Below are 23,062 nucleotides of genomic sequence, written 5' to 3' on the forward strand. Positions count from 1 at the left end.
CGAAATATCAAAAATTAGTCATAATAACATCTATCCATATGCGACCTTTTAAGGTTAAATTATTGAGAAATGCTACACATCATCTCACACTACACTTTATATATTAAAATATTATTTTTAATTTTTATTAATTTTTATTTTATTTTATTCTTCTTAAACTAATTAAATTATTCTATTTATCATCCACACACTACATATTTATTATAGAAAAAATTAAAAAAAAATTAAAATAAGTATAGTGTGTGAAGTGTGAGGATGACAAAAAGATTTTTCCTAAATTATTAGTTTTTACTAATGATGTGCCAGACGGTCGGTATGGGAATGCATTGGTATAGATGTCACTCAGCTACACAAAAGATTGAACAAAGCAGGACGGGAAAAATAAATCAGTATTCCCATGTCCCAACACAAAATTATGTATAAGTTGTGATTTAATATTTAGAACCAGAAATTTGAATATGCCAGGGACTGCAAAGGATGAAAGGGCGGGGGGGCATAGATATCTTGACAGCATCTGTGTTTAAAAAGACTACATAGGACAAATGAGTGGATAAAGACACTAAAGACAAACCAAATTGACAGCCGAGGCAGAGAAGTCCGACATAAACAAAAGAAAAGAGCAAAAAAAAAAAGAGACAAGTAAAATAAGGAAAGATGACCACTTTGATCAGTCCTCAAACTCATGCATGTGATCTAAAAGATAGTTGGCTGCAAGCTCCTCGTTCTTGTTGCATGCAAAGAAAACTTCCAAAACTAAGGCCCGGTCAAAGCCCATCGCTTCAAGCTGCAAGAGATTCCAAGTTGGTAAAGGGTACATGAATAGTTTTCACATAACTTGCCTCACTCATAATACAAGGTCCTATTCCAATAAAAACCAAAAACGCCAACAAAAGAAAAGGCACAAGTTTCTAAGACATGCAATTATAAATGATGATGGTAATGGTAATGAAAACCATGTACTTTGAAACATTGCCGCACAATTGGGTTGAACTTTTCCCAAATGCTCACAACAATCTAGGCACATTTTCAGATAATTCAAAGCTACGGGTGGTTACTAAAGAATTAATAAGACCATGTCAGTTCATCCCAGTATTTAAACGATGAATTGACAAAAATAAAGAGAGTAAACAGGACGCGAGCTAGAATTACATTTTGAGGAGGAATAAATCTAATACAACTTGATAGGAGTTACTCGGCATGGAGGCCTGTATTCCCTTGCAGAGTCTCACTCTTTGCAGAAAAAACTGATAACTACTGAAAGGATAGAAATAAGGGCCAGAAAACTTACACGTTCAATGGCCTGACGCTCCTCAGGGGTGACAGTCACAGCCTGTGGCATTGCTGAAGCCTCCTGACCCAGTAGGTTCCTGATTATACATGAATATGCAAATAAGCATCCATTTTTTCCCCATATAAATAATAAAACACCTAATAACGTATATTCATCTCACCCTTCACTTGTGATAAGAATAAATAAGTATACATCTTACCCTTCTCCTTCAACTGGTTCATTTATCAGGCGTAAGAAATCAGCCTGATGCTCTTGAATCAGGCGCATTAGCTGGGGATTTTGCTTCCCTAGCTCCTGGAGCATAGGCTGCAATGGAAGAGGAAGTTAGAAGAAACCATGTTCAAGTACAAGTTAAAAATGACCAGGGCGACCACAACAAGAACTGGACATGTGACATTAGAGTACCTGCAATATTTGGGGGTTTGCTTGCACCATAAGTCGCAAGGCTTGGAACTGAAATAAAGAAAAAATGCTCAAGGAACCTCAAGCAAGTTTGTAGACAATAAGCCAACACCCAGGTTAGGAAAAGAGTCAAGGGTAACATACCTGTTGACTGTTTCGCAAGAAGTCCAAGGTCCCTGCACTGGCATTTGTACCCATAGCAGGAAGACCCTGATTAAAAAAGATAAAAAGTCCTTCAGTTGATTTCAACAAAGTTCACAAGTAATTGATCAAAAGGTACCTACCTGTGGGAACAGATCTAGGGGGTTTGCATTGGGCCCACTAGTAGGTGCAGCCGGTTGTGGAGCCTGGACAGGAGGGTTTACTGCCAGACCGCTTGCCGGAACTTGAGCAACCGCGGGAACATCAGCTTGCTCAGGAATTCCCTGAAATCGTATTAACTCTCATCTTATCCGATGATATGACTAACAGAGAGACATGCTTAAATCCAAATTAATATATACAGACATGAGCGAATAAAATGAGCAACATGTTTATTGCTCATCAAAGAATTTCCACAAGAGCAACAGAGTCAGCATGTAGGATCAACGCAACACCACACAAGACAAGGTCCTAGCATGGTTAGCTATAAATAGGATGTACCACCCTGCATATTCTGTACTAATGGCTCAAACATGTGAATGCAAAACAAGCTTGTTAATTTATGTGACGTGATATTAAGAAAAGAGAGGTGAAAAAAAACGCAACGATTAGGACCTTGGGTTATTAAAATAAACTTTGAGGCCATCGTGAGAATGCACTATTAGTCATTTAGCATATTTCATTCATTATCACAAGTTACAAGCCTTTCTCAACTATCCACCCATGCCCACACCAGATCTCATGGCCATCCCACCATAAACTAGGTCAACACCACTTACATCCATGTCCCTCTTCAACTACCCAACACAGATGCCGGGGAGAAGTGTTACAAAAATTTATATTGTATGCAAGTACAGTGAACAATCAATGCAAGCCTTAATCGAAGTCGAGGAAAATATTGTAGTCGTTGGTGGATCCCAAAAGATGGCTGGATAAAACCTCTACGGTCTTGGGATGAGAGAGAGAGAGAGAGAGAGAGAGAGAGAGAGAGAGAGAGACCCTAACTATAGCTAGGGTCTTGGGATTGACCAAAAGAAGAAAGATTACAACTTGTAATCTATTTGCATGACCAACTGCATTTTTTGAATGGCAGCATCTCTAAACTTGTCCAATTTTAGACTTTCATATCTTTTTGTAACTTTTACTTTTTCAAACTAGATGCTTCTAACGTTCACGCTCACTGCACTTTAGTGCCTCACTTTTTAATAAAATCCTCTAGTAAAAAAATCGGGTTTTCGTGTCTGAAAACACACAACAGTGAATTGAAACTTTAATAGTTTTTCAGCCCTAGCTAGATCTGCAAATTGATGGGCAAAACGAATTCTTCCCAATTTGAGAGGGACAAGCACTCCCTGCAATACGTTGATCTTAAACCTAAAAGTAACCTTTCCAACAAGCCCATTATTCGCAAGTGACGCTGCTAAAACTGCATCATACTAAGACCTAAATTGACCAATCTCAAAAATTGTGTTCTAATACTTTTTTTATGAAGAGGAATCCTGGAGATCTAGCAAACACATGTATTTTACCCAGTTAAACAACAGACCCGTGTAATGCGTCCCCATCACATGGATCATGTAACCATTAGCTTTTCATCAAGGGGACGTGGCCCCTAGAAATTATTTGCACCCAAGGGTTCAAACCTAGGACCTATATGGAGCATACCACCAAGACCAAGACTCTTACCGCTTCAGACAACCCCTAGGAGTTAAAGTTGTGTTCTAACATTGATGTCAGCTGATCATTATATAAGTTAAAACATTAATAGCTTGAAAGAAAATCGAGTCTACAACTTACGAGCTAGATCCAGTCACATGGTGAAGTACAAACAGACAATGAACACGGACTGGAAAAAGACTTACAGAATATAGGTATTCAACAGCTCTTTCAGGGTTGTTAAAAGCAGCACGTAAAGCACGGACAACGGTGTCCCGATCCCAACTTCCTCCACCCATATCCAGAATCTGCTGAATGGTAGCCTCCAAATTATTTCCTGCCACAAGATTTGATGCTGCTAGGCCATAAACATCTGTTTCTGAACTGCATAACCCAAAATGAGAATAATCAACAAACAATACAGTCAAAGAAATATCACATTATTCAACATCGCTGAAGTTCTCTACATTATACAATTCTAGGATGAACTGAAGGTTAAAACACAAGGTCTTAACTACCACGCATGAGACTCAAATACAAAACAGTAACTATCGATACTCACGAAGCAGGAGGGACAACAACAGGAGTGGTTTCAGGGGCAGTCTGTGCTCTGCAGAATTTGATAAACAGCAGCAGAAAGGTTAGTCAAGTAAGAAGCAAATTGCAGCTATATAGAGCTCCAAACTCATACTAAGCTTTGAAGAAGAGGTTTTAACTCACAGTGCTGGAGTTGAGGGAGGAGGTTGAGATGGTGGCACTGGTAGTGTCGAGGTAAGCGGTGAACTCATAGGTTGGGCCTACACAGGTAAGGAGCTCCATTGGAGCAACTTCAAATGGCAATAATGACTGCAATGCTGGTGATAACAATAACAGAAATCAGTATAATAGATTGAAACAGCCCAATCCGTACTTACTTGGCTTGTGGGTGCAGTTGTTGTACTTGAGGCTCCACTTGATGAGACTTTATTCTGCAATAGTTCCAACATGCACACATTAGTCAAACATTAAAGCAACTAGCTTAAGGGACTCTAAAAAAATAGATTTTGAAACAAAAGTTTAAAAACCAGTAAGACACCTGAACAGCTGTTTTTAATTACATCATATCTTGCAATGCAATGAGAAAACCAACACAATGAAGTTTAAAAAGAAAAAAGAAAAGGTCAAAAAAAGTAGTAAGATATTTATTTATTTTTTTATAAGTAAAAAGAGTTATAAAATAAGAATTTTCAACTTTCCACAGAAGTTGAGTTTCCAGTTTCTTTTTAAGTGGTTAGAACATTTTTTTTTTAATTAGTACCAGGTGCCTAAGAACAGCGTCCCAACAAATCCTGGGGGTGCATAGGCTCTCGGCAAAGAGTTTCCCGCAAGTACACCTCGGGTAATTCAAGAGGAAAGTCCCCCAGTCTGATGACCCCTAGAGATTGTTTGCACCCAAGGGATTTGAACCTTAGACCTAGGAGAGGATACCCCCAAAGCCCAAGGCCTTTACCACTTGAGCCAACCCCTAGAGGTTTAAATGGTAAGAACATTGAAACTGAAATTTGTAAACCTAGGGATTTTTTTATTGGCACTTGGTGTCCAAGAAGAGCATCCCAACTAATCCCGGGGGTGCACAGGCCCTCGGCAAGGATTTCCCACAAGTGCACATTGGGTAATTTAAGAAAAAAATCCTCCAATCCAATGGCCTTTAGAGATTATTTGCACCCAACGGGGATTTGAACCTTAAGATCTGGAGGGAGACCCCCAAGACCAAGGCCTTTACCACTTAAACCAACTCCAAGGGGTTGTAAACCTAGGGATATGAATGGCTATCAAGTGCAGATGGAGGAGTTCAAGTTCTTAGAGCAGCCACCTCATGTAAAATCATATTGAAGTACATGACGATATAGAAGCCACCCTCCCAGGACCTCACTTCACTGTGAAAAGCCTTACACAATGAACCTTAATCAAGGGACATAAACTATGCATGGGTTGAATATGATCTTTTCCAGAATCCTTAACGGCCTTGGTGACCAACATAATACCAAAAATTAAAAATTGTGGGCCCAATAACCTAAACTCAGCATGGATAATATATAAGGTCTTTTTTTTACACAGCCAGCCAACCAGAAGAGGAAACAAGGTTGTAATAGTGTAGGCTGCCAAAATCAGACTTATAGTCACTCTTTGGGGATACAGAAAACACATGATAGCCAAAGATTTAACAGAACACACGGATCTAGCATGAAACAGCTCCACCCATAAGTAGTCCCTTTCTTTTCCCTTTTTTCTACACAAATTGAATCCAAAGAGATACCCAGACTGCACCCTACAATCAGAATCAAATATAAAAAAAAAAAAAACTGTTGAGTTTATAAGTTCTACAATGGATCGAAGAATCTACATAGCCTAGAAAATACTCACTCAGCACATAAAACAGGTGCATGGATAGCCCCTATAGGTCGGTCAATTGATATGCAAATAAATAGAAGATATATGAAAGATAATGTCATAGCATAATGGCAATCAAAGCCTTTAGTTGATCTTAAATGGAAACAACTATCTTCCATTTTCCACTTTTTTTCCTTATTGTTTTCATACTTATATCTGTCATATCTAAATAGACATCATTCCCCTTGAATTACCCGATGTGCACTTGCGGGAAACTCCTTGCCGAGAGCCTGTGCACCCTCGGGATTAGTCGGGATGCTGTTCCCAGACACCCAATGCGAATCAAAAAAACAAAACAAAAAAAAATAGACATCATTGCAATTTTCCTTTTTTTTTTTAATCAATGTAGCATGAGTTCTAGTTCTCATGGCAGGAGGAAAAAAAAAAACATAGAGAGAAAAAAGGCAGTAGACAATAGAGGTTTTTGTTGCAAGGTTTTTTATCATGAACTATTGTACAACCTTCTTTTATCAGAGGTAAAACTATGTCCTCACATGCATTTCTTAACATTCATTTTTCAATTAAGAAACATACTCCAGATGAGATAACATATTCACCTTGGTTAACATGATGACAACAAAACTATTCTCCGCAACTTTATTTTCCTCAAGTGTTGTGGCATCCTTAAGAACTTTCCCCTGATGAATAAGCATCTGTTGTGCAGCAGGGTAAACACCAGAACCCTGTAGAGCCTCTATATTTTGCTTGACATCAGCAACCTGAAAAAATTAATTGAAAAAAGAATTGGAAAAATGGGCTGAAACTGTTTTTTTTTTCTTGTTATCGGTAAAGTAAATATTATTGATCATAAGAATACGCAAGAGCCAAGTATATGGAACAAAAAGAAAGTTGCAGAGGAACCACAGGATTGAATTGCACAAGAGGAAACTAGGAAACTAACAAGTGGTACCTTTGTAAAAGCTGGAGACTTATTTATTTCTTTTTTTACTAGTCAAGTAAGTGAGAATTATAACAAATTGAAATGTGTGATATGAAGGGCATAGAAGTAATGTATTATTTGATAACTTTACAATGGTTTTGATGATGCTTTAAAGTGTGAAAAATACATGCTTATAGAAAACTTGGGAGATAAAATGCAGCATATATATTATTCCAGCAACTCCCTCCTGCTTGAGAGGGAGAAGAAGAGACAACCGCCATCTATCTAATGATTGTATCTCCTATCCAGTAAATTTTAAAAAGCTTGTCCTTTATTTGCTCGTATATTTAACAAGCTCTTCTATTTATCGAAAAATTTAACAAGCTCTTCTGAATGTACAGACTCCATCTATCCTAGACCACTACATTGCATTCAATCCTTGAAGGTACATAAGCATAGCATCACAAGCCATCTCATAGAGGAGATGTCAAATCCCAACAAAGCCACCAGTCGCAGTCTTCTTCCGGTACAACGAAGCTCAGAGCTATCACCAGACAAACACTTAACAATACAGACGGCATTGCATACCGCTAAGAAAACAATTTTTTGCAAGTAAAAAAACGCAAAAACCCAAAGACACGGGGAAGTAAACTACTGTTAAGAAACGCATAAAATTGGTAAAGTTGAAGTCTTCCCTTCAGAACTAAATGCAAATCAATATGGGTCGGCCACGCCACAGACTCAAAACTGCAAAAAGTTTCCCAAAATTTACAATACTGGAATTTCACTAATTAGGTACAAGATATCAGAAATTGCACTAAGTTAAACTACACCGTTTATCTGAAAATCACGCCAAGGTTACATTATTGCGAAATTCAGGCATAATTCACAAAAAAACTAATCAAATTATACGACCATGCGAAATCAATCGCTGGAGAAATACAAAACCCTAACCTTCTTCTACCAAGAAAAAAGAAAAAAAGGAAAGAAGACATAAATCAAAATTAGTTCCAATAGCAATAAAAATAAAACACTAATCCCACATAATTAACCGACTATCAGGGACACAAAAAGAAAAAATCAAAATTAAGAGATCAAGAAAAGCATCGGTACCGCAATCGCACATAAGCAACTGACCATCAGGAAAAACTTACAAAATTAAGAGATCAAGAAAAGCATGGGTACCGTGTCTTCGGATTTCACTTCGACCTCGAAGTGAGTACCCTTGAGAGTCTTCACAAAGATCTTCATTTTCCTCTGCGACGCCCGCCTGTCCAGTCCCCGATTATCCGGAGAGTCTTTGACGTCTCCGGTGGCGATACCTTTCAAACGCACAGCGACAGAGCAAGAGAGAGTGAACGACACAGAAAGCCAGAGAAGAAAGTCACTGCAAAAACAAAAAAGCGAGACCCTTTGGGCTTTGCTTGTATACGTACCTAACCGATGGGAAATAATCGTGTACCGTCAACGACTACGGTAATTATCCTCGCACTCAATAGATGAGCGATACGGGAAAATAAAAGGTCCTTTGTGACAGGTTTCGTGCTTTTAGTGGTGAGAGTTAGATGCGGATATGGCAATGTTACGTGAAGAGGTTAGCTTAGAACAGGAAAGAGCTAGATTTTCTGCGTTAATAGAATTACTATGTAAGACGAAGAAAAATGCGGCACGGCACGTGTATACCAGTTTTTTCAAAAGAAAAATTATATTGTTTTGCAAAATATGTAGCTCAATTACTAAGAGTTAGTATTTTTTTTTATTTCAAATAAGAAGTTTGAGTTGGGATATATGTTTTATTTTTATAAGTAAAATGAAAAATATATAAGTTAAAATTATTTATAATAATAAAGTCTGACTTTTGGTTATAAGATAGACTTTGGATCAGCTGAATACTTTAAAGATATTATGATGACGGGTTCACCTTTGAGTTAATAGTTATGGTTCAAATCCAACATTTCACAACAAATAGGGCTCATATGTTTACGTTCAGAAAAAATTATTACGTTGGTCGCCTCCGTCTATTTTAAAAAAATATATATTATTAATATTTGATTTATAAAATAATTTTTTAAATAAAAATCGTGTCATCCCGATGTTATGAAGAGTGTATCATTTATATCGACTTAAAATAAATAAACTCTTTTGAAAAGTTATGATTCGGGCTATACATTATTTCACATGAAGCGATAAAATAATAATAATTACAAAAAGGATTAGACATAATTATATTCAAATAAACCTGATTAACGAGTAATGATGAAGTGGTGTCGACTCAATCTGCAGATTCCAAAAGAAAATCACGAGTCATTCTTGTCAATCCCTTATCAAAGTGACTTGTTATGTGATTAATCGTTATAAATTTAGAAAAATATAATGTAACTATTAAATATTTGCGTCAAATGTTTATATTCTTATATATATATATATATTTAACGGTTAAAATGTTTAAAAAATTAAAATAAAAAATTAATTTATACTAAATTTATAATAAATTGTTTAAAAATAAATTTTCTTTATTTTTTTGTTACCATCTAAATGGGTCTTATTGAGTTAACTCATAAAATATGTGTGTCGAGTTAGATCAAAGTAATTGATTCATTTAATTATAAAGGTTAAATTCAAATTGATTAAAAATGACTCCAAAAAAACCCAACACAATTCGACAGATTGATACCTTTGTATGATCATTAATAAAAAAGCTTCTTACCTAATTCAATTTTGTAAGAAATTAAATATACTTTATTGTAAAATATTATTCTATAATTTGACTTCTCAAATTAAAAATTTTAATTTTTTAATATAAATTTTATTATTTTTAAAAATAATATGTGACTCGTGTTCATTTCACGACTATATTTAATATTTTTTTAAAATAATATATATTTGTATGATAAAATAAAAAATAGAAAAAATCTAGTTGTAAGTATATTTGTGTATTAATATGTGTATTAATTTATTATGATTGGTCAAAAAATAAATTTTATTAAAAATAATATTAATTTACTTTTAAATATAAAATAATTAATATTAATATATAGATTAATACGTGACTTTACTTGTACGTGATAAAATCAAAAGAAATAAAATCAGGATTGTTCGGATTATCCGATAATTAAGTCGGGTTGGAATTGGGCCAATTGGCCCGTATCCTATTGCCCGATAATCTTTTCCTTATCCTCAACACAAAAAATGGCTCTGTCCCTCTGTCTCTCACTCTCTCTCTCGGTCCGTGAAACAAGTGAAAGATGCTTCCAATGGCGATTCAACCCAACCTCAATCCTTCTCTGAAGCCCCTGGCGTTCCCTTTACAGAGCTTCTTCCTTAAACCCTTTGAGAAAGCCCCAATCTTTGCAAGGCCACATTCACACTCGCAGTCCGTGTTAAAACAACTGAGTCGCCACAGTCACATTCAAAGGACGAGAATCTTCAAACTATCTGCATCAGCGTCAGCTTCGACCGCTGAAGCAGCAGTAGCTGAACACACTCTCGCAGATGATGATTCCCCTTCCGAATCCCCTCCGGATAAAGAGGTCACTTCACTCTCTTTCTCTTACACTCTCTGCGTGTGGTATATGTTTCTTTTATTTTTGCGCTATGTTTGGTTCTTGAGAAAATGGAAGAAAATAAAATATGAAGTTCTGTTTTCGTGAAAAGGAGAATTTTCAACTTTGTGTTTTATGAGAGCAATTGTGTGAATTCCGAGTGAGGATTTTTAGGTGACTTGTGAGACGTAGATTTAAAAACCTTTGAAGGTGTTTTGCTGATTTCATTAATAAATAGAAAGCTAGGGAAATAACATGTTTTCCCTCTGACTGGAAAAGATACTTCTTGCTTTTCAAACACTGTGATTTAGGAAAATCTAGGGGAAAGCCCAGCAATACAATGAAAAAGAACTTGCACGTAATTGAGAGCCTAATACGGCTAACTATTGGGCGGGGGCATAAAATTAAAGAAATCGATCAAAACTTGCCCTTTTGTTACTTGCATCTTTTCTCCACATCCCGAACAAGGAATCAGTCATTGAAGTGCTTCGTTTCTTTGATATTTGTAGAAACTTGGGGTGGTTGTGAAGTCATTGGAGAAGCCGCGGTTAGTGTTGAAGTTTGTTTGGATGGAGAAGAACATTGGCATTGCACTTGACCAGATGATACCGGGACATGGCACCATCCCATTGGGTCCATACTACTTTTGGCCAAGGAAAGATGCTTGGGAGGAGCTAAAACTGTTGCTTGAGAGCAAACCCTGGATATCTCAAAAGCAGATCATCATTCTTCTCAATCAGGCTACGGATATCATTAATTTGTGGCAGCAGAGTGGGGGTAATCTAGGATAAGATTCGATGTAAGAGATTTTTTAATCTGCAGCATATTAGGTTATATAGGTTGATCTTGCATGAATGTTAGGCTATTGTTGTTGTAACCCGTTGTTCGATTTTTTTTAAGAGGTAAATGGAAATACATGTTTCGTTTGGTTATTTTTTTGGCTACACAATTTTATTATTTTTTTGGTTTGGGGGGAGTGGGGGTGGGGACTTTCTAAGCCGTATGAAGTTATATTTTCCGAAATTGCATTGTGGGTTCCTTGATGTTGTAATTTTACTTCTATTCTACTGGGACTTACCATGGTGGGTGAACTCATAGGCATACATGCCAATAGAGAGTTGATGTAAGTAGTGAATCTTTTGTAGTGAGACAAGAGTCTTCTTAGAGGTAGAGCTTTCCAGTTTCACAACCAGAATCTAGAAAGATGTGAATCTGTTGACCATCTTTTTCTTCATTGTGAAGTGACCAAGACTTTGTGGGATGAGATTTTTGGTAGGGCGGGTATTGCTTGGGTGATGCCTAAGCAAGTGGTGGATCTTTTAGCATGTTGGCAAGGTTTTAAGGGGAGTAGTTGCATTTTTGCCATATGGAAAGATGATTCCTTCATGTTTGATGTGGTGCTTATGGTTCAAAAGGAATGGATGGTGTTTTGAAGATAAAGAGCGTTCAATGGGAGCACTTAGGGAGTTTTTCTTTAGTTCTTTGTGTTTTTGGGCAAAAGCTGTTGTATTGAATGGAGTTAATCTTAATGATTTGCGTTTAGCCTATTCTAGTTTTTAGCTTGTATTTAGGTGTTTTCTCTTTTATATTTTCTGTGTGCTTGGATTATGCCTATTTACTCGTATTCTCTTATCACTTATTAAAAAAACAACCAGAACCCAGAATCTTTACCATATCTGCCACAATGACGACCTCCACCCCCTCCAAAATTTTTGCCACCATATCTATTTGCAGCACTTTTGCCTCAATCTCATTCTGCAACTTGATCTCCTCTTACAAATTTCCAATCTCTGCAACTTAGCTCTATTCATGTTTTGGCTTGAGCCGGTGGTCCAAAAACCTTCAGCTATACTTTCATTACTTCATCCTCTGGACATGCCTGGTAAAATCTGGGCTTACCAATACACTAATAATGACTTCCCTAACTATTAAGCAAAAAAAAAAATTAAATACATGAACGATCAAAATGAGAGGGCATATTATCATTTTTCAAAAAATAAATGCTTTTCTTGTCATATAGACACACCATATGTACTCTATACAGAAGAAAAAAAGGGGTATGGGAATGGAGTTTTACAGTACAAGGAACCAGAAATTGAAGTATATAATTAAGTGAGAAAAAATATATGTAAAAATACACTATAATAAGCTTTTAACTTTAGAACCGTGAGAATGATAACTTTTCTCCTCTCTATGTACTCATTTAGTTATCACTTATACCATCTTCTCCATGTTTGCGGGAAGTCATTTAAGTGCTCTACAATATTTGAGAAAAGGGTCATTTCTTGCCGTCCATGGGACTCACGATGGGATCAGCTTGAGATTTCTGCAAAGCACTTTTGAAGTTACCCTTTGTCAGACGGATCTCATATACTATTGCACTGTATTTTCTGATAAGTTGCTACTATCTGCTCATGGGAGACACTATGGTTTATTGCAATCCAAGTCGCGATACGTTTTGCCCATTTCCTTGCTAGCTATGCTTCCATATCTATCAAAAACTGTCTCATTACCCAAAGGCTCATTCTGGTGCATGATTTGAAGGGAATTTCCTCTCCATCAAATTGCCATCTCCTGAATCTGGACTTTATATTCCTACTTTATTTTTATTTTTTTTTTCTCTTTTCAAATTCTTTGTGATCTCTGTAATGGTTGCCTTTGGCCACATCTTTGCGTTCTGATTCTGAACCGTAATTGTTAACAAAATGGATATTGCAAAAGCTTAGTGGATACTTCAGGTTCTAATCTACTTTTAAGTTGCATATCGTTCAGTTCAGAACTTAGGTCTCATCCATTACAATTCCTTGTCAATGAGAAGAACCACTATGATCATCTGGATCATTGTCTCGTGATTCAGACCTGGATAGCGCAACAGCTGCTCTTGCAGCTGCTGCTGCATACGCTGCTGATTCAAAAGCCTCTTGAGCAGCGGCAGCTACATCTCTGTACTTCTTCCTTGTTCTTATGGATTCAGGGAACTCATTCTCCATTCTCTCTTCTCCAGGTGATCGAAGATGAGGACCATCTAAGTTGGCTGATTTGTGAGGTTCCAGCTGCCTCTGCTTCTGAGAGTCATCCTGTATTTACAAAACATGGATTCATTCAAGATTTAGTACCAAAATTTTACTTGATGCAAATTCTTAATTTATGATGTACTACAGCTTTCCCTACCTCAACAACCAAAGGAGCAACTTCCTCTAAATGCAAAGTGACTCCAATCTCAGAAGCAATTTCTTTTAGCACTTTCAATCTGGTTTCCAAGCTTTGCTGTCGGACCGAAAGCTTTTGTATCATCTAGATAAACCCAATACAGAATTAACTTAAGGAGACATTATGAGTCTTTGACGATGCATCCTTGAACTATCCAACTAGTTACCTTAGGATTAACATCGCAGTTATTGCGCGACTCAATAGCACGATCAGCAAAATCTTTCCCAAATGTTGAAGTGAGAATCTGACGGAGTTTTTGTAGCTCTGGGAATTCTCCACATCTTGAAGCTGCAAAGATCAGGCTTGATATCCCCTCCTTGATCTCGTCATGACACCCACTGTAAAAACATATGCATATACGGGTAAATCAGTACTAGGAAGCGTAACGGAATTAGGTTTCCAACTAACTTATAGCCACCATCACCACAAAACTATTGAAAATTTGAAATTCAAAGGACTCGCGAAAACTAACCTGTTCTTTTGAAGTAACTCAACCCTTTCTATCAAGACATCACAGTAGTTTGCGATCATGGCAAACACATCTAACATGTTCTGCTCCTTTATCACATGCTCAACCTGTTAGGAGATCCATTAGAATTCCGCATGTATGCGAGGAGGAGGAGGAGGAGGAGGAGAAGGAGAAGAATAAAGAAGAGAAATTACTCGGAGAAGAGCTCGCTCTTGATGACCAAGTTTAAGGAGTTCGATGACATCAGAATGTGCAAGAGAGCACCGGACTTGGCGATGGTTCTTGAGGATGGTAATCCTGGAAATGGTCAGTTTAGCAAGGGTTTTGAATTTGGAGGTCTTGGAATTCCTTCCGAGCAAAGCATCCAGTTTCCTACACATCCTTCCTTTGCCCTTGCTGATGCTGATGCTCTATGCAACACAAAGACCTCCCGCAGTAAGAACTTCAATAAAGGGTAGGTAGTACCAAAAGAACTTATATGCTTTGAAATGTTGACCATGCTGCCTGATACGTCTTATGACTTGTCATCGTTGCAATCTTTGCCTGCCAACTGTTAAAAATTAGCCGCCGCCATATATTTTTTGCTGAACGGCAAGTGACGTAAACGGTCAATTCTAGGCAGCTTCTTTTCTAGAAGAAACCCAGAAACCTGACCACTTCTCAGCCTAAACGACCTGAGGCTTGGCACTGTTTGGATACTTAAGTATTATCTCATCTTATCTAATTTTAATATTTCAACGTAACTTAAAAATAAATATTTTTTAATTTTCTTTCATACTTTTTCATCTACTTATTACTAATTATTATAATTTTTTCGAACTTCCATATAAAACATAAAAAATAATTTAATTTTTTCAAATTTTAAAACAAAAATAATATTTTAACTTTATAATATTTTTATTCAATTTTTTTCTTCATTTTCCAAAATTTAATAAAAATCTTAATTCATCTATTTCACTACTATTCGTAAACCATGTCATTAACTATTCATAAATTTTTCATCTCATATCATTTAACCATTCAAATAAAGCCTTATATTTACCGTTAGTATAGAAAGAGTCTATTTTCACACAAAACAAATAAGACTTTTCTCTACATGGAAATTGAGAAAGAGTTTGTAGACTAGGAGGAGTACATACTAGGGATGTACACCAAACTGAAAAATCGGCCTCTACCGGTCGAAACCGGCGAAGAATCAGTCGGCAGGCAAGTTAAATATATAGGAACCAATGTCAACCAGTTCGATTCATAGTTCGACCCTGGAAAAAACCGTTGAACTGACTTTTTTTTCTACCTATAGAGAAATGACGTTGTTTCACTTAATGAGTGAAATGACATCATTTAAGACCCTAGACTGAGGAAAAAAATTTAATAGAACGGCACCGTTTGGCGTTTGGTGTCATTTCAAAATGGGATTAAACCAAGTTACGAACTCCCCCATTTCTTCTTCCTCAATCATTAGGATTTCTTCTTCTCTACCAAACCTTCTTCACATACTAATGGCAGAGTCACAACAACGCTCCTTCATCGTAGACAACACTAACAACAAACTAAAAACCATGACAACGCAAATCGAGACCGATGGAATTGGTTTTCTCTCCCCCAATCGACCGATTTCGACTGGCCCTAAGCATCATTCACCCTACGCATCAATTTTCAACCCTAGTACATACTGTCATACTTAACGACCCAATAATAATAAAGTGTTTTTCTTAGCCTGGTTTGGATAGGTAGATGAGATGAGATAATCTGTAAATAGTAATAAAATTATTTGTAAAAAATAGTGAAATTGTTTGAGTTGAAATTTTTTATAAGGTTTTGAAAAATGAAAGAAAAAAAAAATTGAATTAAAATATTATAAAATTAGAATATAAATTTTTAATATTATTCTTGTTTTAGAATTTGAAAATATTAAATTATCTTTTATGTTTTGTTTAAAAATTTGAAAATTTTGTAATAATTAAATAATAATTAGATAAAAAAGTTGATGATTTGAAATTAAAAAATATTTGCATATATAATATTTAAATATTGAGATAAAATAGGATGAGATAAGAGGCTCTTACTATCGGTGCAAATTTTCTATTGTTCGGTTACGTGGAGGTTGGATCACTGCCCTATCATCAAATTGCATCAATTTCCTCATCAAGTTTCAAAACACTTATTTTTTCAAAAAATAAATAAATTTCAAAACACTTGTTAAGGCAATGAAAACTCAAAACGGCATCGCAAAAATCAAAGAAAAAGGTTCCTCATGGTTTATCAGAATACCTACCGTCAAATAAAAAGGCGCAGCAAGTGACCGGTACCATGGGCTAGTGGCTTTTATTCAACAAACGCCATTTGTCTGTATCAGAAATTCCAGATCAAACCAAACGTGGAAAAGAAGAATATGTGAACACACCAGATGAAAATTGAAACTAATGTACTTCTGCATCCTCCAAGTCATGGTCCTACGGTAGGCTGTTGCAATGTTCATGTTTTCATACACGAAAATACGATACGAAGTCGACCCCCGAAAACATGATTCATGGTTCAAGCATACTTCCCTCTAGGATTCAGTTTCCACTGGGAACGTGCATAATTAATATGGGCTTTTTTTTTCCTATTTATTTTCCTTGTTGCTAAGGAAAATATGCGAATTACACAACATACCCACGACATAAGCTCGACATAGTTTTCTTGAATTCAATTAAAGCTCTCTCTCAACAACATAAATAAATTTAAGAACAGAGTGATGATCCAAATTCGTTAAGAACATAATTCGGGATAAAAGGGCAGCAAAAGTAGCAATTACTATTTATGTGCAGGCAGTCTGCGTGGTAATGCCCAAGTTAGCATAAATGCCTTACAGCCACCTAAAAGATTAAACAAGTCTGGACAGGAAAAGAAGCCACTATTTCCATGTGCCAGCACAAAATTAATAATTATGCGTATAAGGTATGTAACCAATATTTAGAACAGAAATTTGGAAATGCTAAGGAATACAAAGGATGAAAAGGTGGGGAGAATAAACATCTTGACAGCATCTCTGTTCCAAAGACTCCACAGGACAAATGAGTGGATAAAGACACTAAAGACAAACAAAATGATCAACAAGGCAGAGAAGTCTGACATAAACAGAAAAAGGGCAAAATAAGTAAGATATGATGACCACTTCGATCAATCCTCAAACTCATGCATATGATCTAAAAGATAGTTGGCTGCCAGCTCCTCATTCTTGTTGCATGCAAAGAAAACCTCCAATACTAGGGCCCGGTCAAATCCCATAGCTTCAAGCTGCAAAAGATCCCAAGTCAGTAAAGAGCACATGAATAGTCCTTTTACATAACTTGCCTCATAAGACAAGGTTTTACTACATTTTAAAAAAAAAAAAAAAAAAAATACGTGTGATGGTGATGTTGATAATTAAACACTTAAAAGCATTGCAGACCACAAATTTGGGTTGAACTTTTCCCAAATGCATATGAATAGGCCTAATTGCACGCGAATAACATAGCCATATATTTTCAGATATTTCAAAGCTACAAGTACCAAAGAAATAAAACCATGTCAGTTCATCCAAGTGAAGTACTTCTAAAAATATATATATATAGGATGAATTGAAAAAAAAAAAAAAAAAAAAAAAAAAAAAAAAAACCTAAACAGGATGTTTAGCAGAATTTTTTCTTTTTGGATAAGTAACAGGATGTTTCGCAGAATTACAAAACATATTTATTCAAGAAGACAGGAATACATAGGATACAACTTGAAGCTTCAAGGTATGGAGGCCTGTGTCCCCTTATGGGGGTCTCACTCTTTAAGTGCAGAAACAACTGACAATCAAACTGAAGGGCTAGAAATAAGATATAAGGACCAACATACTTACACGTTCAATGGCCTGACGCTCCTCAGGGGTGACAGTCACAGCCTGGGGCATTGCTGAAGCCCCCTGACCCAGTAGGTTCCTGATCATACAATAACATGCAAATAAGGATACCTTCAAATATATAAATAGTGGGCAACTAAAAACGCATCATATTCATCTCACCCTTCTCCTTCAACTGGTTCATTTATTAGGCGTAAGAAATCAGCCTGATGCTCTTGAATCAGGCGCATTAGTTGCGGATTTTGCTTTCCAAGCTCCTGGAGCATAGGCTGCAATGGAAAAAAAGTTAGCAGAAACTAATGTTAAACTGTAAGTTACTAAAATGACCAAAGTGACAACAAAAAGAATCTGACGCATGACATTAGAGTACCTGCAATATTTGGGGGTTTGCTTGCACCATAAGTCGCAAGGCTTGGAACTGAAATAAAGAAAAAATGCTCATGGAACCTCAAGCAAATTTGTAGACAATAAAGCCAACACCCAGGTTAGGAAAAGAGTCATAGGTAAGATACCTGTTGACTGTTTCGCAAGAAGTCCAAGGTTCCTGCACCGGCATTTGTACCCATAGCGGGAAGACCCTGATTAAGGAAGATTAAACTCATTCATTTCCAGTAAAGTCCATAAATTATTGATCAATAGGAATCTACCTGTGGGAACAGATCTAGGGGGTTTGCATTCGGCCCACTGGTAGGTGCTGCCGGTTGTGGAGCCTGGGCAGGAGGGTTTACTGCCTGCCCGCTTGCAGGAACTCGAGCAACTGCAGGAACATCAGCTTGCTCAGGAATTCCCTGAAAAGTATTACATTTCAACTTAATCCGATGATATGACCGACAGAGAGACATGATTACATCCAACTCAAAATGAGTGATAACAAAATGAGCAACATGTTCCATGCTCATCATGATACATTCCACATGAACAACGCAGCTAGCATTTAGGTTGAATACAACAAAAGACAAGATCCTAGTAAAGTTGGCCATAAACAGGATGTAATACCCATATTCTGTACCAATGGCGCAAATATGTGAATGTAAACAAGTGTGTTTATATGAAATTTTCACATCAATTTATGTGGCATGAGGTTAAGAAAAGGGTGTAAGTGAATAAATTCCAATGATTAGCACCTTATCGTTATTAAAATAAACTTTGAGGCCTTCATGAGTATGCACTTCAGTTTTAGAATGTGTCGTGCAGCATCACAAGTCTACAAGCCTTTCTCAACCTTCAACCATGTCCCACAACAGCTCTCATTACCATCCGGCCACAAACTAGACCAACACCACTTATATCCATGTCTCATTCAACTGACCCCAACACAGATGCTGGGAGAAAAGTGTTGCCAAACTTATACTGTCTGCAAATACACTTAACAATCCAATTAAAGCCTTAATCGAAGTCAAGGAGAATTTTGTAGAATCTTAGGAGGATCCCAAAAGATGGTTGGATAAAACCTTCACGGCTTTACGGTATAATGTATTATAAAAACACCCAAAACAAGAGACAGAGAGAGAGAGAGAGAGAGAGAGAGAGAGAGAGAGAGAGAGAGAGAGAGAGAGCCTGAGTATGGCTTGGGTTTTGGGATTAATTATGTTTTTTATTTGCATGATAAATTATGGTTTTTGAATGGCAGCATCTCTAAACTTGTCCAGTTATTCTTTCTCATTATTTTAAACTTTTCCCTTTTCAAAGTAGGTGTTTCTAATTTACACTCCTGGTGTACTTTGGTAGCACCTCTTGCTTTTTAATACAACCATCTTACTTGTTAAAAGAACCAGGTTTTCATGCAAGCTTTTAAATATTCACAATAGTGAATTGAAAACTTGAATAGTTTTCAACCTCATTAGATATGCAAAATGATGGGCAGAACAAATACTGCCCAATTAGAGAAGGAAAAAAGAACTTGTCATCCTCAAGGCCAACATGCATTCCCTGCAACCCATTATTTGCAAGTTACATTGTTAAAACTGTAAAACTGCATTGTACTGACACGTTGAACAGATTTAGAACTTGTTTGCTCCATGACTTGAGCCCAATATTAAATGAGTTGAAACATGAATACGAAAAGAAATATGAATCCACAACTTACAAGCTAGATACAGTCACAAGCTGAACTACCAACAGACAATGAACCCAAAGACTGGGAAAAGACTTACGGAATATAGATATTCAACAGCTCTTTCAGGGTTGTTAAAAGCAGCACGTAAAGCACGGACAACAGTGTCCCGATCCCAGCTTCCTCCACCCATATCCAGAATCTGCTGAACAGTAGCCTCTAAATTATTTCCTGCAACAAGATTTGATGCTGCTAGTCCATAGACATCTGATTCAGAACTGCATGACCCAAAATGAAAATAATAAATAAAACAATACAATCAAAGAAATATTGTATCATTCAGCATCGCTTGAAGTCCTCAACATTATACAATTCTAGAGAAAACTGAAGGTCAAAACACAAGGTCTTAAATATCAATATCACACGAGTCTTGTATCCAAAAGAATGACTATCAATACTTACGAAGCAGGAGGGACAACAAGAGGAGTGTTTTCAGAGGCAGTCTCCATTCTGCACAATTCAAAAAAGAGAAGCAGAAAAGTCAGTCAAGTAAGAAGCAAACTGCAGGTTTACTATATGGTGCTCCAAACTCATACTAAGCTTTCAAGAAGAGGTTTAACTCACGGTGCTGGAGTTGAGGGAGGAGGTTGAGATGATGGTGCTGGTTGTATCAAGGTAGGAGGCCAACTAACAGGTTGCGCCTACACAGGTAAGTGGCTCTATTGGAGCAACTTCAAATGGCAATAATGACTACAATTAAGTGTTAACAATAAAAGGACTCCGTAGAATATATTGAAACAGCCTCATCTGCACTTACTTGGCTCGTGGGTACACTTGTTGTACTTGAGGCTCCACTTGATGAGACTTTATTCTGCAATTGCTCCAACACACATGCATTAGTACAACAATTAAAGCAACTAGCTTAAGGACACAAAAAGGAACTAAATTCTAAGAGCCAGTACGACACATGAACAGCTATACTTAAAATTACATCACTAATAAACATATTCACCTTGGTTAACATGATGACAACAAAACTATTCTCCGCAACTTTATTTTCCTCAAGTGTTGTGGCGTCCTTGAGAACTTTCCCCTGATGAATAAGCATCTGTTGTGCCGCCGGGTAAACCACAGAGCCCTGTAGAGCCTCTATATTTTGCTTGACATCAGCAACCTGAAAATATTATTTGAAAAAGAATTGGAAGAATGTGCTTAAACTCATGACATTAAACTAAAAGAAAGTAGCAGAGGAAACATAGGATAGAATTGCACAAATAGAAACTCACAGGCTCACAGCCAGTCCCTTTGTAAAAGTCGGAGAATTAATTATTATTATTATTATTATTTGTTTACGCGCCTAGTTAGTGAGACTTTAACAAATTGAAATGAGTAATACAAAGGGCACAGGAGGACACTAACACTTGATAACTTTACAATGTGTTCGATGATGATTTAAAGGCACAGAAGGAAAGTACCATTGATATCTTTTTCAAGTACAGAGAAGCTTGGCACTTGACATGTCATACCGTTAAGAACACTTATTTTTTTGCAAGTAAGATATGTTCATTAATAACCGGGAAAACCCAAGCACACAAGAAGTATACTACAGCCAAGAACCGCTCAAAATTGGTGAAGTTGAAGTTTTCCCTTAAGAACTAAATGCAACTTACGGAGACTCAAAAGTGCACTAAAAAGTAGCCCAATCATTATAATACAATAATCTCACTAATTGCGTATAAAATATCCGAAATTGAACTAGGTTAAACTAAACCAATTACCTGCAATTCACGCTAAGGTTTTCAGTATTGCAAAATTCAGGCATTATTCGCCAAAAAAGCTAACCAGGTTATACGAACATAAAAAATCAACCGCTAAAAAATTAAAAAAAAAAAAACCCTAACCTTCGTTTGCCAGAAAAAAAAAATAGGAAAGAAAACATAATTCACAATAAATCCCAATAGCAATACAAATAAAACACCAATAAAAAATAATCAAACGACCATCAGGGAAAGAAACTTGCAAAATTAAGAGATCAAGAAAAGCGCCGGTACCGTGTCATCGGGTTTCACTTCGACCTCGAAGTGAGTACCCTTGAGAGTCTTTACAAAGATCTTCATCTTCTTCAAGGAAGCCCACCTGTATAGTGTCCAATTCTCCGGAAAGTCTCCGACGTCGCCGGTGGCTATGTGACGGTGGAAGAGAAATTTAAAAAAGAGAGACAGAAGAAAGTCACTACATGAAGAAAAAGCTGTACCCCCGGCTTCGCTTATATACGTAAACGATAGGAAATAATCGAATACGGGCAACGACTATGGTAATTCGTCTTTCACCAATAGAATATCGAAAGGTGGGGGGAAGAGGGTCTTTCTGACAGGTGTCATGTTGTGACTGAGCCATGAGAGTTAGCTGCGTATAGTGCAATGTTACATAAAGGGGTTAGCTTAGAAGAGTAACGAGATAGATTTTCTGTGTCCATAAAAATTAAAATTACTATAAGAATATTTTTTGGATTATCCGATCACAAAACTTCTATTTATAATCTTCTTAATTTGTATTTATTTACGTGAAATTAAATAACTAAATAATTTATAATATATGATAAATAATATTTACACCCTCTGCTTTTTCAAAGATACATTTACATATATATAGAAAGTTTTTAATATTTATTTAAATTTTAATGTGTCAAAGGCATGATTCAAAAATTATTTTTTTCATACTATTTTCGTATTTGCTTATTTATTTTTAAATAAATTATGTGTTACTTGCATACTTTACAATTATAAATATTATTTTTTATATTAAATACTACGAGAACACATGTTATCTATATATCTCTCGTCATTCTAGATTTTAAAATTTAGATAAAAATAATAACTTATTTTTTATGAAAAAAAAAATCATTTTTTCAAAAGCTTACTTGGTGCAGAGTTTTAGTCTGATGCTTAATATTCTTTTTCCCGAATGTTTTTCAAACTTTTTGGTTACTTTGTGCAATTTTTGCAGAGATTCTTTACTTCGTTACTTGGCCTAAGTTTATTAAAAACATCGAGTTGCTCCGATGATATATTTATATAATTGAGTTCTGTTATATATAATTATTTTTATATATTCTTTACT

General features: G+C 36.3%; 4 protein-coding genes across 6 annotated transcripts; 1 reads left to right on the forward strand and 3 right to left on the reverse strand.

The window, feature by feature from the left end:
* Positions 1-469: 469 nt before the first annotated feature.
* On the reverse strand, positions 470-8,376 carry LOC122308433 (ubiquitin receptor RAD23c-like). 2 transcript variants are annotated; one of them, XM_043121759.1, is made up of 13 exons: positions 8,237-8,376; positions 7,986-8,122; positions 6,478-6,639; positions 4,405-4,458; positions 4,211-4,287; positions 4,053-4,100; positions 3,697-3,874; positions 1,978-2,118; positions 1,838-1,903; positions 1,697-1,744; positions 1,491-1,597; positions 1,289-1,367; positions 470-784 (listed from the first exon to the last, which is right to left on the reverse strand). In XM_043121759.1, exons 2-13 carry the CDS (start codon positions 8,049-8,051, stop codon positions 668-670), a joined length of 1,143 nt encoding a protein of 380 aa, XP_042977693.1. In that variant the 5' UTR covers positions 8,052-8,122; positions 8,237-8,376; the 3' UTR covers positions 470-667. The 2 variants fall into 2 exon arrangements, with proteins under 2 accessions (XP_042977693.1, XP_042977692.1); XM_043121758.1 differs by lacking the exon at positions 8,237-8,376 and having other exon boundaries at positions 7,986-8,206.
* Positions 8,377-9,985: 1,609 nt separating this feature from the next.
* On the forward strand, positions 9,986-13,572 carry LOC122308437 (30S ribosomal protein 3, chloroplastic-like). 2 transcript variants are annotated; one of them, XM_043121763.1, is made up of 3 exons: positions 9,986-10,330; positions 10,852-11,141; positions 13,347-13,572. In XM_043121763.1, exons 1-2 carry the CDS (start codon positions 10,046-10,048, stop codon positions 11,131-11,133), a joined length of 567 nt encoding a protein of 188 aa, XP_042977697.1. In that variant the 5' UTR covers positions 9,986-10,045; the 3' UTR covers positions 11,134-11,141; positions 13,347-13,572. The 2 variants fall into 2 exon arrangements, with proteins under 2 accessions (XP_042977697.1, XP_042977696.1); XM_043121762.1 differs by lacking the exon at positions 13,347-13,572 and having other exon boundaries at positions 9,987-10,330; positions 10,852-11,274.
* On the reverse strand, positions 13,069-14,619 carry LOC122308436 (IST1 homolog). Its single transcript, XM_043121761.1, has 5 exons — positions 14,216-14,619; positions 14,025-14,128; positions 13,719-13,890; positions 13,514-13,636; positions 13,069-13,419 (listed from the first exon to the last, which is right to left on the reverse strand). Exons 1-5 carry the CDS (start codon positions 14,399-14,401, stop codon positions 13,150-13,152), a joined length of 855 nt encoding a protein of 284 aa, XP_042977695.1. The 5' UTR covers positions 14,402-14,619; the 3' UTR covers positions 13,069-13,149.
* Positions 14,620-16,887: 2,268 nt separating this feature from the next.
* LOC122308435 (ubiquitin receptor RAD23c-like) lies at positions 16,888-22,186 on the reverse strand. Its single transcript, XM_043121760.1, has 12 exons — positions 21,994-22,186; positions 20,955-21,116; positions 20,760-20,813; positions 20,567-20,643; positions 20,405-20,452; positions 20,043-20,220; positions 18,537-18,677; positions 18,402-18,467; positions 18,260-18,307; positions 18,052-18,158; positions 17,890-17,968; positions 16,888-17,300 (listed from the first exon to the last, which is right to left on the reverse strand). Exons 1-12 carry the CDS (start codon positions 22,057-22,059, stop codon positions 17,184-17,186), a joined length of 1,143 nt encoding a protein of 380 aa, XP_042977694.1. The 5' UTR covers positions 22,060-22,186; the 3' UTR covers positions 16,888-17,183.
* Between the last annotated feature and the right edge of the window lie 876 nt (positions 22,187-23,062).

Source organism: Carya illinoinensis, chromosome 4 (assembly GCF_018687715.1).
Source record: "Carya illinoinensis cultivar Pawnee chromosome 4, C.illinoinensisPawnee_v1, whole genome shotgun sequence".
Classification (NCBI taxonomy): Eukaryota; Viridiplantae; Streptophyta; class Magnoliopsida; order Fagales; family Juglandaceae; genus Carya; species Carya illinoinensis.